At 41.4% G+C, this 15,185-nt stretch overlaps 1 protein-coding gene across 8 annotated transcripts in view; it reads right to left on the bottom strand.

Annotated features, from left to right (window-relative positions):
• Positions 1-8,061: 8,061 nt before the first annotated feature.
• Positions 8,062-15,185, bottom strand: part of LOC102904100 (uncharacterized) — a 28,037-nt gene continuing 20,913 nt past the window's right edge. For 5 of the 8 annotated variants that reach the window (XM_006996557.4, XM_076559915.1, XM_076559917.1 and 2 more), the window contains 2 exons: positions 12,351-12,445; positions 8,062-11,764 (listed from right to left, as the gene is read on the bottom strand). In XM_006996557.4, the coding sequence (XP_006996619.1) occupies positions 10,184-11,764; positions 12,351-12,445 (1,676 nt within the window). In that variant the 3' untranslated portion in view covers positions 8,062-10,183. The remainder of the gene's footprint in view (positions 11,765-12,350; positions 12,446-15,185) is intronic. The other 3 variants (XM_076559920.1, XM_076559919.1, XM_076559921.1) reach the window with 1 other exon arrangement.

The raw sequence follows: 15,185 nt of genomic DNA, 5'->3' as shown, positions 1-15,185 counted from the left end.
CTATAGAGCTAAACAGAGAATTCTCAACAGAAAAATCTCAAATTGCTGAAAGACATTTAAGGAACTGCTCAACATCCTCAGTCATCACAGAAATGCAAATCAAAACGACTCTGAGATACAATCTTACACCTATCACAATGGTTAAGATCAAGAACACTGAAGAAAACTTATGTTGGAGAAGATGTGGAACAAGGGAAACACTACTACACTGTTGGTGGGAGTAGGAACTTATATAGCCACTTTGGAAATCAGTATGGTGACTTCTCAGAAAATTGGCAATCAATCTACCTCAAGACCCAGTTATATCACCCTTGGGCATATACCCAAGGAATGCCCAATCATACCACAAGGACACATGCTCAACTATGTTCATAGCAGCATTATTCATAATAGCCAGAACCTGGAAACAACCTAGATGCCCTTCAACCAAAGAATGGATTAAGTACTTCATATTCACAGTGAAGTACTACTCAGCAGTAAAAAACAATGACATCATGAAATTTGCAGGCAAATGGATGGAACTAGAAAATATCATTCTGAGTGAGATAACCCAGACTCAGAAGGACAAACATGGTATGTACTCACTCATAAGTGGATACTAGATGTAAAGCAAAGGATAACCAAACTACAACTCTCAGTTCCAGAGAAGCTAGCTAACAAGGAGGACCCAAAGAGGGACACATGGATCACCCTGGGAAGGGGAAATAGATGAGATCTCCATGAGTAAGCTGGGGGTGCAGGTGGGCAATGGAGTGTAGGGGATCAGGGATGAGAACATAAGGGAATAGAATGGTTGAGCTGAACAGGGATTGAGTGGGAGAGCACTGAAAGAGATACGATGATAGAGGGAGACATCATCGAGATAGGAAAAAAAACAGGTGCTAGGGAAGTTCGCAGGAATCCCCAAGGATGACCCCAGTTTAGACTATTAGCAATAGTGGAGAGGGTGCCTAAACTAGCTTACTCCAGTAATCAGATCGGTGAATATCCTAACTGTCATTATAGAGCCTTTCTCCAGTAACTGATAGAATCAGATGCAGAGATTCACAGCTAAACACCAGGCCCAGCTCCAGGAGTCAAGTCAGAGACAGAACATGGAGAGATTCTATGAGCAAGGACATCAAGATCATGATGGGGAAACGTACAGAGACAACCAAACCATACTAGTAGGAACTCAGGAAATTTAGATCAACAGCTGTGGAGTCCACAAGGGACTGGATGAGGCCCCTGCATAGTGAGACAGTTGTGTAGCTTGATCTGCTTGATCTCCTGGCAGTAGGATCAGGATCTATCCCTGGTGCATGAGCAGGCTTTTTGGAGCCCACTACCTATGATGGCACACCTCACTCAGCATTGAGGCAGGGGGAGGGGCTTGGACCTGCCTCTACTAAATGTACCTCCCCATGGGAGGCCTTATCTTCTTGTAGGAGGGAATGAGGGATGGGTTGGGAGCAGGAGGCTGGAGAGGCAGGAGGAGGGAAGAGGAGGATCTTTGATTGGTTTGAAAAATAAATAAAAAAGTCTCAGGAAGTGGCTGGGGTCTCAGGCAGATGGGCGTGGGGGCAGGGCGTGGAGATTGCAGGGGCTGCTGGGGGCTTGGACAAGGGGATCCTTCCCGGTGGGGCTAGAAGGGGACCTGCCCTTAATAAAAAAAGAAAATATTTTCTACATGTCTGAAAAGGAATTTAACTTATTCATATTCGTGACTTGTAGATTTGATTTTTTTTTCTAGGGGATCGCTAGTATCTCAAAAATCCACTTCATACCTTTTAAAGGCATGTAGTGTGTGTGTGTGTGTGTGTGTGTGTGTGTGTGTGTGTGTGTGTGTGTATGTGAGAGAGAGAGAGAGGGAGAGAGGGAGAGAGGGAGAGGGAAAGAGAGGGAGGGGAGGGAGGGGAGGGAGGGAGAGAGACAGAGACAGAGACAGAGACAGAGAGAGACAGAGAATGTATAGCACATGTATGCAGGTACCAGAAGAGGGCATTGGATCCTCTGGAGCTGAATTTATAGGTGGTTGTAAGTTTAGTGGGTGCTGGGGACCAAACTCAGGTGCTCTGGGAAAATCAGGAAGTGCTCTTAATCACTGAGCCTTCTCTTCAACTCCAAGAACTTATCATTTTTTATTAAAATACTTTTCATACAGTATATGTTATTAAGGTTTTTCCCTCTACAACTCATCCCATCTATTCCCCATATATCAACCCATTCAAATCTATGTTCTCTCATTCTCTCTAACAAAGCAGAAGAACAAACAGAAAGAAACCAAACAAATGCTATAAAAACATAAAAATGAAAGTCAAAAGTTTTTGCCTAGCATGCTCTCGAACACTTGCTAGGCTGGAGCCAAGATGGAGGGAGTCTTGCCTCTGGCTAATTGTGGATGACTGTAATGGTGCCTTTACAAAGGGCAAACGTTGTGGTGTCTTTCAAGTCATCAATGATTTTTAAAATCCTCTAGCAGAATTAAGTCAGAGACTAAGAGGGAGTTTGAAAGCTCCACAGTTGGAAGGTGACTTTGCGTTTTTGGAGTTTTTCCATGATTGACTGCAGTAAGGCTCAAGAAGGGAGGAAGATACCTGGAACTCCATCACTAGCAGTTTCTTAATGGGAGCCATCCTGCCAGCAAGAAAAGGTCCTGAGGCCATGGTTGGGTCAGCTGTGATGGGTGGCATTCTCCTAAGTTTAATTGAAAGAGGTGTTATCTTGTCAATAAGATTTGCCTCTGCATAGTTTGCCAATGGCCCTCAATTTTCTGAAGACCACTCCCAATTGTCTTCAAGCCAGTTACCCATCCTCACCCTTTGGAGATGCTAAGAGTGTCAGGAGGACATCTTTCCTTTAACTGGATAGATTATAGGTCAGAAGAGTTACAGAAAGTCAAGTGACAGTCTGTGGGTGGGACAACAATGGCCCAACAAGCCATGAAGAGACATTAGCACATTTTTCTATGTAAAAGAAACTAAGAGGTGGAAAAAAGACACTGGGTTTATTTCATCATACTTGAGATCAAAGTAAATGTCTACCACCATTTAAAGAACATGCAAGTGCTTAGAAGATGAAGGAACAAATATCAATAGTAAAACATGACCATTGTTTCATTGGGGGGGGGGGGCTTCTCTGTTTTGTGAATAGTTATTTCAACAATAAAAAGCTCCTGGGATTTAACATTTCCTTTTAAAGTTATAGAGTTCTGCCTCTTATACTGAGCATACTTCAAATAATGCATGTGTATTCCAATTCCTCATTTTACTTGGAGTGAATTGTATATGTATTTTGATAATTATGCAATTATCAAAATCATTTCACAGAGAAAGACTTTTAGGATTGTTTGAGGGCAAAATGCTGCCTTGTTTTAGAAGATGTTGGTTAGCTAGGCATAGTGGTGCATATCTTTAATCCCAGTACTCAGGATGCAGATGGAGGAGGATTACTGTAAATTTGCAGCCAACCTGGGCCACATAGTAAATTCCAGGACAGCCAGGACTACATAGAGAGAGAACATGTTCCAAAACAACAGCAGCAGCAGCAACAACAAAACAAAAACAAACAAACAAAAAAGAAAGAGAAAAAAGAAAGAGGATGGACATGACGTGTATGCCTATAACCCCATCATTTGGGAGGCTTAGGCAAGAGGGTCCAAGTTCAAGGCCAAACTTGATATCAGACTAAAAAAATCAGAGAGATGAAAATATATGTTATTTTTAATGTGATTAGAATCTCTTGAAGTTGATTTTAAAATCATGCTGTGGGGTCTGGTGGGGTCTAGATACTAGACCAGCTTCACTGAATACACTAGTTTTCTGTTTGTGTTAGGAGTGACATGTGGCCTTCTGAAGGAATGTTGTGAAAACATCTTTCAGCTTAATGCTATACATACAGTAAGTACAAAATTAATTATGGAAATTTAACAATTTATGGGACTTTTTATTGTAGAGAGAGAGATATAAAACATTTACCAATGTAGACATTTGTGTGCATGTGTTACAAAGGCATGGAAACACAAGCACAAGATTTAATAATCAGCATTCCATGTACTCAGAATGTTTCCAACAAAGTGTGATGTATCTCAGTACTTGGAAGGCATAGGCAGGACTGAGTTTTGTGCCAGCCTAGGTGTATTCCTGAGGAGTTAAAGTGGTCTAATAGCAAAGAGAAGAATGTAAGAGAGATAAGAGGTTGTAGTGACATTTGGCTCTGAGCAATTAGCAAGTGGTAAGGTGAGAGAATCTAATAAGACAAGAGTGAGGCCACAAATGGCGGTTTCGAGTTTGACCCAGGAGGACATACAACCAGCATTCTCCAAAGAGGTTAGGCTGAGTGTTATTCAACAGCCAATATGCAGAAGTTAAGGTCCGAAATGAGATGGTGTGACAGGAAGGTGGGATCAATATCATCAAAAAGGGTGATATTAAGGGTATAAGCACTTTTGAGTAGCTTTGGACCACTTCTACTGTATCTATATCTAGGGGTCAAGAGAAAGGGATGTACACCCTCTGTGTTTTGAGCATGCCCAATGGGCAGCTGTGATAAATGCAAAAGTAAAGCTTACCAATGATTCTGATTTCTCATCTGGAGTGCCATGGGTTCTTAATTAGGACATAAAAGATTCTCCATTCTTAATTTAAAAAAAAAGTGTTTTCCTAAATATGCATTATGTTTCTTAAAGAAACAATAAGGACAGCCTCCATAGGTTTCTGCCCTGCATCAACAGTAATCTCTAGTTTGATCACAGAGAAAGCAAGCATAGAAGACATATGTCTTAGAAATTGATTTTGGTGTTATAGGAATAAGTACCCTTTTTGGCAACCTGCTGCCAAAGAAACACACTCTGCTCCTGACCAACTCAGCACAAAAACCAACCAATCACTGAGCATGAAATCTAGCCAATCTCTGAGCTTGTTCAAGCTCAGGGATTGAAGTCTGATCAATTCCTACCCTGAAAAATCTTCACCGTGGAAAAACTCTGCCCCTAAGAAACCCTATATAAGCTCTGTACCTGTTCAGGTGGAAGCTGCCTTTTCCTCTCTGGAGAAGCAGCTGCTCTCCCGGATTCCTCCCTTGAAATAAATCTCTTGAATGAGTTTTGGGTGAAGACCTTCTTTCTCTGGATTGGAGCAGGACAGAGAAGTAACAACTTTCACTGGAGCAGGAGCAAGCTGCTACATTTCTGCACGTGGTGAGGGAGAGAACCACTTAGCAGAGAGCAGCAGAGAAGTAACGAATTCCACCAGAGCAGGAGCAGAACTGCTGCATCTCTGCAGGGAAAGCCCCTTAGCAGAGGGGGACAGAGCTGGGATGTAAGGGCTCTCCTGGAGAGGAGCAAGATTACTACATTCCTGTGGGGAAACCATCCCCTACCAGAACAGAGCTATAGGTATAGCCTGGCTTCTGACAACCAGGACACCTTTCCCTCCAGAGCTGTAACACTTATATAATAACCACTGGTAGAAATTCGATACTCATTATAAGTTCCCTTTATCCCTACACTCATCTCCTGATAATCACAATCCCACTGCTGGATTAACTCATATGCATGGAATCATGCAAATTCATTCTGTGACTGCCTTAATTCATTTAACCTGCTGTTTGTCAGTCCATGCATACTGTAAATTCTTTAATTTTGTGCCTGAAAATATCCTTCTGTGCATCTAACACCTGAAATTCATTCATTCATTTACTGATGGTCATAAGCTGTTTTCAACTTTCATCTCTGATGAATTATGCTGTAGAGTACAAGTGTCTATATGAGCCCCCCCCCAATTAAATTAAAAACAGGCAAAAGATCAGTAAGACCCAAAATGTCCAAACAAAGGAAAACAAAAAGTCCACAAAAGTACCACTGAGTTTGTTTTGTGCTGGCCAATTACTCCTGGGCGTGGGCCTGCCCTGAGTGTCATTGAATACCCAGTGACACTCCACTGAAGAATACTTATTTTCCCTTTGTCCATCAGTATCAATTACAAACAGCTTCTCTGTGAAGGGTGGAATACCGTGTCCCCTTCTGCTTCCCAGTGCTGGGACTCTAGTTTAAACCTGTGCACGTCTTGTGTGCGCTGTCATAGTCTCTGTGGGTTCATAGACACATCAGGCCTGTTGTGTCTGGAAGACACTGTTTCCTTGGAGTCATCCAATTATTTTTGTTTTAATTTCTCCACTTTTTCTTCAAGTTGAAATAGTCTGTCCTCCCTGTGATTTTCATTGATGAGGCTTTTCACAGATTTTATATTTTTAATGTCCACTATTTCAGTTAGCATCTTTTTGATATTTCTATGCCTTTATTAAATTTATTTTTACATATAATGTGTCAGTCTTATTTCAATTAGTTAACATCTCTCTTGGAATTATTTTTTCAAGAATATTTCTTTGAGTTATTTGAACATACTTAAAGTTTTTAATTATTGATTTTCACTAGATGTCATTATCGTAAAATTCTTAATTTTTAGAGGAGTTTGTCTTTTCATAGAAAGCATGCTTTTATATTGTATCTTACAATCTGGACTTAAGTCACTGGTTGAATTTTTTCTTCCTTATATCAACTCCCTCTTATTCTGAGTCCCCAGGCATTCTGTTGCTTCCATGCAGGTCACAGGACTCAAGCACCATGTTCATGCTATATTCACCATGACTGGACACACAATCTGAGCACCGAAGTGGTTTGGTCTGGACACCTCCAGGTGTACTATGCTCATCACGGCGAGTAAAGCCAGTGTATTCTGGGAATACTGTGCTCACTGAAGTGACGGGCAGGGCTAGGGTTTTCTAGACATAAAATCTCTGCCTAAGAAATTACCCAAGGAATAGATCCTCCTGAGCACCCTGTGTGTACCAGAATCACAGACTGATATGTAGTCTCCTGGGTGTGAACAGTGCTCAAGGAGGTGACATGAGGGTCTGAAGTCTCCTGGGCATACAGCCCTCACCTGGATGATGGATGCCTTTGGAGGCTTCTGGGTATAACATACAAACTGGATGGAGCCTTGAGGCATCCTGTGCTTATTATTGAGGTGATGAGATGGGCAAGAGCCACTCAGTAATTCTTTGGTCACAAGGCAACAGATGAGGCTGGAGCTGCTTAGATGAGTTGTGTATGCTGGAGCAGTTGACAGGATGGATCTCACCAAGCACCTTTTACTTACCTGGGCTGGAATCTCCCATGCATATGCCCTTCAAAGGGGCCACAAGATAGGATGGAACTGTTGGGTATGCTGTGATTACTGGGATAATGTGAAGTTGGAGATTCTCACAACATAGCCCTCACCTGGGTGATAAGAGGGGTTGAAGTATCCCAGGTACAATGTGCTCACAGGGCCTGGAGCTTCCTGGGTATGCATCCTTTATGTGGGCAATGAACAAGCTTGAGTCTCTAAGATGTGCGGCCCCAACCATGTATATGCTCAGCAAACTTACAGGTAGGGATGGAGACTCCCAGGCACAATGTGCTCCATAGGGAAAATGGAAGTAGCTGGGGCATTGTAATCGTGCTGTATTCACCAAGGTAGTGAGACTGAAGCCTCCAGGGCATACAGCCCTTCTAGGGAAATGGGAGGGGCTGTGACTCCCAGCTACACTGTGCTCACTTTGCATTCAAGTTTCTTACCAGAACGTGTTCTCTGAGGTCAAGTAAACATTGGGTTCTTACAGTAAGATTTCTTGTTTCTCATCCATGAACTCTCTGATGCTTAGTAAAATTTTACTTTGGTAGAAAGATTTCCACATTCTTTACTCTAAAATGATTTCTCACTTGTGTGAATTCTAGATGTCAGAAGGTTTGACTTACATGAGCAAGTTTTCCAACATGCTTTTTAAAATTATTTATGTATGCAAATATTTTGCCTGCATACATGTATGTGCACTACATGAGTACATTGCCCATGGAAGCCTTTGGAATAGGATTAACAGACAGCTGTGAGCCATTTTAGAGCAGTAAATCCAAACTAGATCCTCTAGAACAGTAGTCAATGCTCTTAACGGCTGAGCCAACTCTACAATGCAACTCCTACATGTTTAAACATTCATAGGGTGTGTTATTTACCTGTGGCTTTTATAAAATACCCTGACACAGCAAATTAAGGAAGAGTTTATTTTAGCTCATGGTTCAAAAATAGAATCCATCCAGACAGGGAGGTTACAGTGGTAGGAGCTTGAAGCATCTGGTCCAGTGCCATCCATGGCCAAGAATCAGAAAACAATGAGTGCTCATTCCTAGCCATCTTTCTCTTTTTCATGCAATCTAGACCCCAGTCCATAGAGTGGTGCTACAAACATTTAAAGTAACTCTTCCCATGGCAATTAACTTAAAATAATCTCTCCCAGACATTCCCAGAGCAATTCCTGATCTTATCAAGCTGAGAATATTAGTGATCAAAACTCTATTCCTTGCAAACCTGACATGGATATCACTGTTGAGCAATAATTTTTCTCTCTTGTCCCCATAAGCTGATGGCCATTTCATAATGCAAAGTGTGTTAGGTACAACACCCAAAGTCCCTAGTCTTCAACAATTCCAATGCTGTTTTAATATCCAAAGTCCAAGTTTCATCTGAAACAATCTTTTATTTGTGAGGTCCCTTAATACCAAAAAAGGAAGTTACATGGTACCAATACATAAAAGCAAAGCGTAAACATTCCTATTCCTGAAAAGAAAAATGAGGGCTGAAACCCAGCAGAGAAAACAGTAAATCTTGCTGCTCCATGTCCAGCATCTGAGACTTGTAAAATAGTCATCTGGAATCCAAAGTACTTGAGACCTTCCATCTCTGCTGCCTGTGGCTTTCTTTAAAGCTGGCCCCACTCTTTGCCTGTAGGTTTCTTTGGTGGATGCCCCCATGGTCCTGGTATCACTTCTATACTGGAGTCTCCATGGCAACTTAGAGTTCACCTTCACAGGTTCAGGCAGTGGTCAATCAGAGCCTCCTTGTAGAAACTCCAGTCCTGATCTAGAATGCCTAGCCACAACTGCCATCTGAAACTCTGGAGCAAGTCTACCTGACCCCTTCAGTATTCCATCTTTCATGCTTAGGAAACTATTATTACATATACAAACCTTCCAAGAGCTGTTGCTCATTAGACATGTAAGGTGCCCTCTTGGATCACAGCTATGCCACCTAGAGTGTGTTGACCCTACAGAAACACTTCCCCGGGGAGCCCAGGGGAGTTGTCTTCAAAGAGTAGGGAACCCCTGCAGCTGCATTCTCAGTCCTGGCTTTTTACTTTCAAATACGTCTGCATTGTCATGAGCCGAAACCTTTGGTAGGTGCAGCAGGGCACTCACACACATTTCCTATTGCCCTGGGGCAAAGCAGGTTCTTTTAAGAAAGCCTCTTTTTTTCATACATGCCTTGCCTACAGATGTTGCTTTGCTGTGGCTTTCTTAATCCATGAGATGCTGCAAGTCTGGATCGCTTTTGCACTTCTCATCTGCTCAAAGCAAGTTTTTCCACTGTGAACTTTAAAAGTGCTGTTACGAGAAGCTGTGTCAGTCAAAATACACTTCCACTGGGAAGTTTTCTTCGCCTGATAGATCAGCACATTTTCTTTAAATTCGCCATTACTTGAGTTCTCAGAACACAGGGAGAATGAAGCCAGATTCTTGGCAAAGAATCACACAAATGGTCTCCAGCCCACTTCCTGACAGTTCTTATTCCCCTCTGAGGCCTTATGAGCCAAGCCTCCACAGCCTGTACTTCCCTCTGCCTCCTGATCATATAAACTTCCACCAGAATGGCCTATTTTGCTCTGTAGCATAGCATTCAAAGGTTATATTAGCCCAAAGTCCCCATATCTTCTACATTCCTCATGAAAACCATTTCCAATGGCCCATGAACCATATGGCCGAATTTATCAGAGCAACCTCACTTCTGGGAACCAATTTCCTAGATTAGTTACTTTTTGCTGTGACTCACAGTTTGAAGGTACAAGCCCTTACGGCAGAGGAGTCACTGTGCCAGGAGCTTAAGGCAGCTAGTCGGGTAGCATCCAGACAGGAAGCAGAAAACAACAACTGGTCATGCTTAATCTACCTTTCTCCTTTTCATGTAGTCCAGAACCCCAGTCTACAGAATGGTGCTACCCCTTTCCATAAAGTACATAACATCAGGCCAGGGAATGATGCCACCATATTTAAGGTGGGTCCTCCTGCTTCAGTTAACCAAATCAAGATAATCAGACATCCCCAGAGGCTAACTTAAGCTAGATAATCTTTCACAGGCATGTCTAGAGGCCTGTCTCCCAGATGATTCCAGATCTTGTCAAGTTGACAATCGATATTAAACATCACATAGGGTTTCTCGTCTGTATGACTTCTTTGATGTTCTGTGAGCTCTGACTTAGAACAGAATGTTTCCCTACACTCTTTACATTCATAAGGTTTTCCATGTGTATGGGTTCTCCGATGTTGATTGAGGTTTGACTTACAATAGAAAGTTTTGCTACAATCTTTACATTCATAGGGTTTTTCACCTGTATGTGTTCTCTGATGTCGAGTGAGATCTGACTTTTGGAAGAAAGTTTTCCTACATTCTTCACATTCATATGGCTTCTCACCTGAATGAATTTTTTGATGTTTAACAAGGCTTGACTTGCAATAGAAAGCTTTACTACAGTCTTTACATGCAAAAGGTTTTTCACCTGTATGAGTTCTTTGATGTTGATTGAGGTTTGACTTACAATAAAAAGCTTTGTTACAGTCTTTACATTCATACGGTTTCTCTCCTGTGTGAGTTCTTTGATGTTGATTGAGGTTTGACTTACAGTAGAAATTTTTCCTACACTCTTTACATTCATAGTATCTCTCCACTGTATGAGTCCTCTGATGATTAATGAGTTCTGACCTACAGTAGAAGGATTTCCAACATTCATTACATCCATAGGGCTTCTCTCTAGTATGAGTTCTTCTCTGATGCTCAGTGAGGTTTGACTTAGAATTGAAACTTTTCTTACATACATTGCATTCATAGGGCTTCTCACCAGTATGAATCCTATGATGTTGATTGAGGCTTGACTTGGAGCAGAAAGTTTTCCTACATTCTTTACATTCATAGGGATTATCATCTGTATGAGTTTTCTGGTGATTAGCGAGGTCTGACTTATAGTAGAATGTCTTGGAGCATTCATTACATTCAAAAGGCTTTTCCCCACTATGAGTTGTTTGATGTCGAGTAAGATCTGACTTACAGTAGAAAGTTTTAGTACAATCTGTACATTCATAGGGCTTCTCTCTACTATGAGTTCTACTCTGATGTCGAATAAGGTATGACTTACAGTAGAAAGTTTTACTACATTCTACACATTCGTAGGGTTTCTCTCTACTATGAGTTCTTCTATGATGTCGAGTTACATCTGACTTACAGTAGAAAGTTTTCCCGCATTCTATACACTCAAAGGGCTTCTCTCTGCTATGTGTTCTTCTCTGATGTCGAATAAGGTTTGCCTTCCGGTGGAAAGACTTCCTGCATTCTTCACACTCGTAACGTCTCTCACCTGCATGAAATGTCTCCTGTACACTGACTTGGGGCTTCCAGGGGAAAATTTCCCAGCATTGCGGAGACTCATAGAGTTTCTCACCTATATGAAATCTTTGATGTTGAGTGAGGGTGGACTGATAATAGAAGGATTTTCTCCATTCCTCCCATCCAAAGGGGTTCTCAAGTGACTGAGATGTCTGATTCACGGTGTGCTGTGAATTCTGATCAAATGTTTCCATACATTCGCTATAGTCATACGGTTTTGCCCCTTGATGCATTTTCTCTTGAATCTGTAGTTCTGCCTTGAGACAGAAAAATCTGTTACATTCTTATAAAACCATGAGACTATTCACCAATATCTGTTTCCCAATATTTCTGAGGTCTGATTTCTTAATAAAAAAATTCCTCACAATCATTACATTTGGAGTGCTGATCTTTGTGTATTTCATACTCTTTACTGAGTTTAGTCTTGCTACCAAATATTATCCAATACACATTACTCAAAACTTTTCTTTCTTACCTAAGCCATGTCTTGGGCAGGAAATGTGACATCATCCAAAGGATTGCAATATTCACCAAACTTTAATTACAGGTCTCCCACATATGAGATTTCTTATGTATCAATAAAATTATCTTTTAATAGAAGAGTTTCAATGGCTCCAAATAGTATGTATATACTGCAAAGTTTGGTTCTAACAGCAGAGACTAAGATGCTCCATGAGTCTCAGTTATATTAAAATTATCAGGTCCTTTTCCAGCCTCCATCTTATCAGGCTCATTGTGGAGAGTTAGTATAGTATGCTATGGATTAAGTTCCTGAGTAAGTAGAGCACTATTGAATATTTATACTTTAAGTGTGGTTTAGCATATACAAAAAATTGTACCTACTTCAACCATCTGTTCATATGATGTAATGCCGTTGGTGACTTCAACTTGCCACAAGTTTGTCTCTTGATTTCCCAGGCCACTTAAATTACGCACATCTAAAATGACATTAAACAAACAAAGTCTATGAATCATACAAAGAATTTTTAGGCAATTCAAATAGTGTCTTTATATCTTTAAGGAATAAGTTTTAAAATATTCACTTATGATATATATATATATATATATATATATATATATATACACACACACACACACACATTCACACACACACATATATATATGTCTTCAATGAGTTAATGCAACAATTGCAAGACTAGGTATTACAACCTAGTGCCGGGGAAATCCCCAGGAATCCACAAGGATGAGACCAGCTAAGACTCTTAGCAATATTAGAGAGGGTACCTGAACTTACCTTCCCCTATAATCAGATTAGTGACTACCCTAATTGTCATCACAGAGCCTACATTCAGTAACTGATGGAAGCAGATACAGTGAACCACAACCAAGCACTGGGCTGAACTCCTAGACTTCAGCTGAAGAGAGGGAGGAGGGTTTGCAGGAGCAAGTGAGGTCAAGACCATGATGGGGAAAATCATGGAGACCGCTGACCCAAGCTGGTGGGAGCACATGGGCTCTGGCCTATCAGCTGGGGAGCCTGCATGGAACCAAACTAGGCCCTCTGAATGTGGGTGACAGTTATGTGGCTAAATCTGCTTGGGGAGCCCCTGGCAGTAGGTCCAGGACTTATCCGAGTGCAGGAAATGGCTTTTTGGCACACATTCCCTAAGGTGGGAAACTTTGCTCAGCCTTGACACAGGGGAGGGGCTTGGTCCTGCTTCAACTTAGTATGCCAGACTTTGTTGATTCCCCAAGGGAGGCCTTACCCTCTCTGAGGAGTGGATAGGGGATGGGATGGAGAGGTGGGGTTTGGGGGAGGCAGGAGAGAGAACTGGGATTGGTATGCATAATGAAAAAAAAACTTTTTAAATTTAAAAAAGAAGAATCGGAATTCCAGGGCTTAGTCAGTTTTCTTTGAGGCTTTGCTGTGCTTGGCTCAAACAAGTAGGTAAAGCATCCGTCTACTTCCTGGCTGCAGATTTCCACACATCAGTTTTGACCTGACATTTGTCCTTTCCGTTTCTCTAATATGTTATCTGGGCTTGTAGTGCTATTCTACACTGAACCTCTTTTGTATGTGAACTAATGGTTATCTGTATCAGTTCTTTAAGGGTGTAAGCATAGTTGAATACGCAAGAATAAAGGTTAAGGAAAGGATTTCTATGCACATGTAATTCAATTAATCTACTTTGTCCTGAGACACAACTAATTATTTACTTATGCAAATTTTCTACCTGAAAAAAAACAAAAACAAGAAAGCAACTTTCTTCAAATTCTTCATTTAGTCTATCTTAAGTTTTGTTCATCTTTTTCATTTGCTGGATTTACATGGGCTTCTTTTTTTTTTTTTTTTTTTTTTTGGTTTTTCGAGACAGGGTTTCTCTGTGTAGCTTTGCGCCTTTCCTGGGACTCACTTGGTAGTCCAGGCTGGCCTCGAACTCACAGAGATCCACCTGGCTCTGCCTCCCAAGTGCTGGGATTAAAGGCGTGCGCCACCACCGCCCGGCTTACATGGGCTTCTTAAAACAATAATACTTTTTTGCTTCCATCAACTTCTTGTCAACTATTTTAAAATAGGTATTTTTTTTCTAGAGAGAAAACACTAGCAATATAGTAAAAATACGTTAAAAAAAAGGAAAGTAAACAAATTATCAGAGAAACATTTTATCTGTGTTCTCTATTACTAGGCTACTTAGGATCAAGTTAAGTTTAACTTTTTTTTTTTTTTTTAATTCTCAGCTCACTCTTTTGTGAGCACCCGGGCTGCATTCAGTGAAGAAACCTCACTGTTTACACAAAAGGAACCACTTCTGACATCTACAAGCTCTACTTTGTGGATTGAGTAGAATAATTCCCAAAGGCCCCATTTTTTGTGCAAAAGGGGAAGTCTAAGCCAAAGATTTTGGACTATGGAAGATCAGAGGAACCTGGGACATGGGTGGTCTTGATGTTTTCAGGACCAACCACTAGTAAATCACATTATAGAAAGAGGACTGAAAACTAGATCTGCTAGACCTAAGTTCAGGGTTCTTGGTCTGATTATGCTAGTCAAGCATACACAGCTGGGAGGAGGGTCTGGAGGCCAAACAATCTGCTAATAACGGTCTCCCTTTCCTGCTCTTTGAAGTGAACTACAACAAAGGACTGGGGCTCACTTCTCACACAGTTTGTGACTCCCAAGTATTGCCCGTCAAAGGTTCTCCCTGTGGCTTAAGTTACTCAGTGGTTTGGCATCTGGACCAGCAGTTTCCACAACTGCCTCATGCAGCCATCTGTCATAGTGTCAATGTGGCCCCAGTCTCCCTGCTTTGTGACTGTTCCTCATTTTCAAGTCCCAAGCCTAGAAGGCACTCCAAGATAAATGCCATCGACTTCTTCTCCAAGCCTAAGCTGCCAGGCAGTCAGTGTGAGATACACCAGAGCGGTGCATTTAACACATTACAGAAAGAGGTGTGTACTGTGTTCAAAAATGCTGGTCTATTGGACACAGAGCTCTTCATACTTACCTTACAGTTGGCCTTACTTTACAGTTCTGGCTTTGGGAGCTCGGGGTATGAACTGTTTCCTGCTTCCTTTCTGCTTTGCCTATCTGCTTTTCTCCTTTATAACTGTCCTGACACATTTTTCTTGATCCCCAGCACATTTCCCTCTCTCCACCTTGAATACAATCTCTCCTTTGTTGTTGATATTTTCCCCATTCCCATAATACCATGAAGA

This window comes from Peromyscus maniculatus, chromosome 22 (genome assembly GCF_049852395.1).
Source record: "Peromyscus maniculatus bairdii isolate BWxNUB_F1_BW_parent chromosome 22, HU_Pman_BW_mat_3.1, whole genome shotgun sequence".
Taxonomy (NCBI): Eukaryota; Metazoa; Chordata; class Mammalia; order Rodentia; family Cricetidae; genus Peromyscus; species Peromyscus maniculatus.
This window is presented reverse-complemented; position numbering and strand designations above follow the sequence as displayed.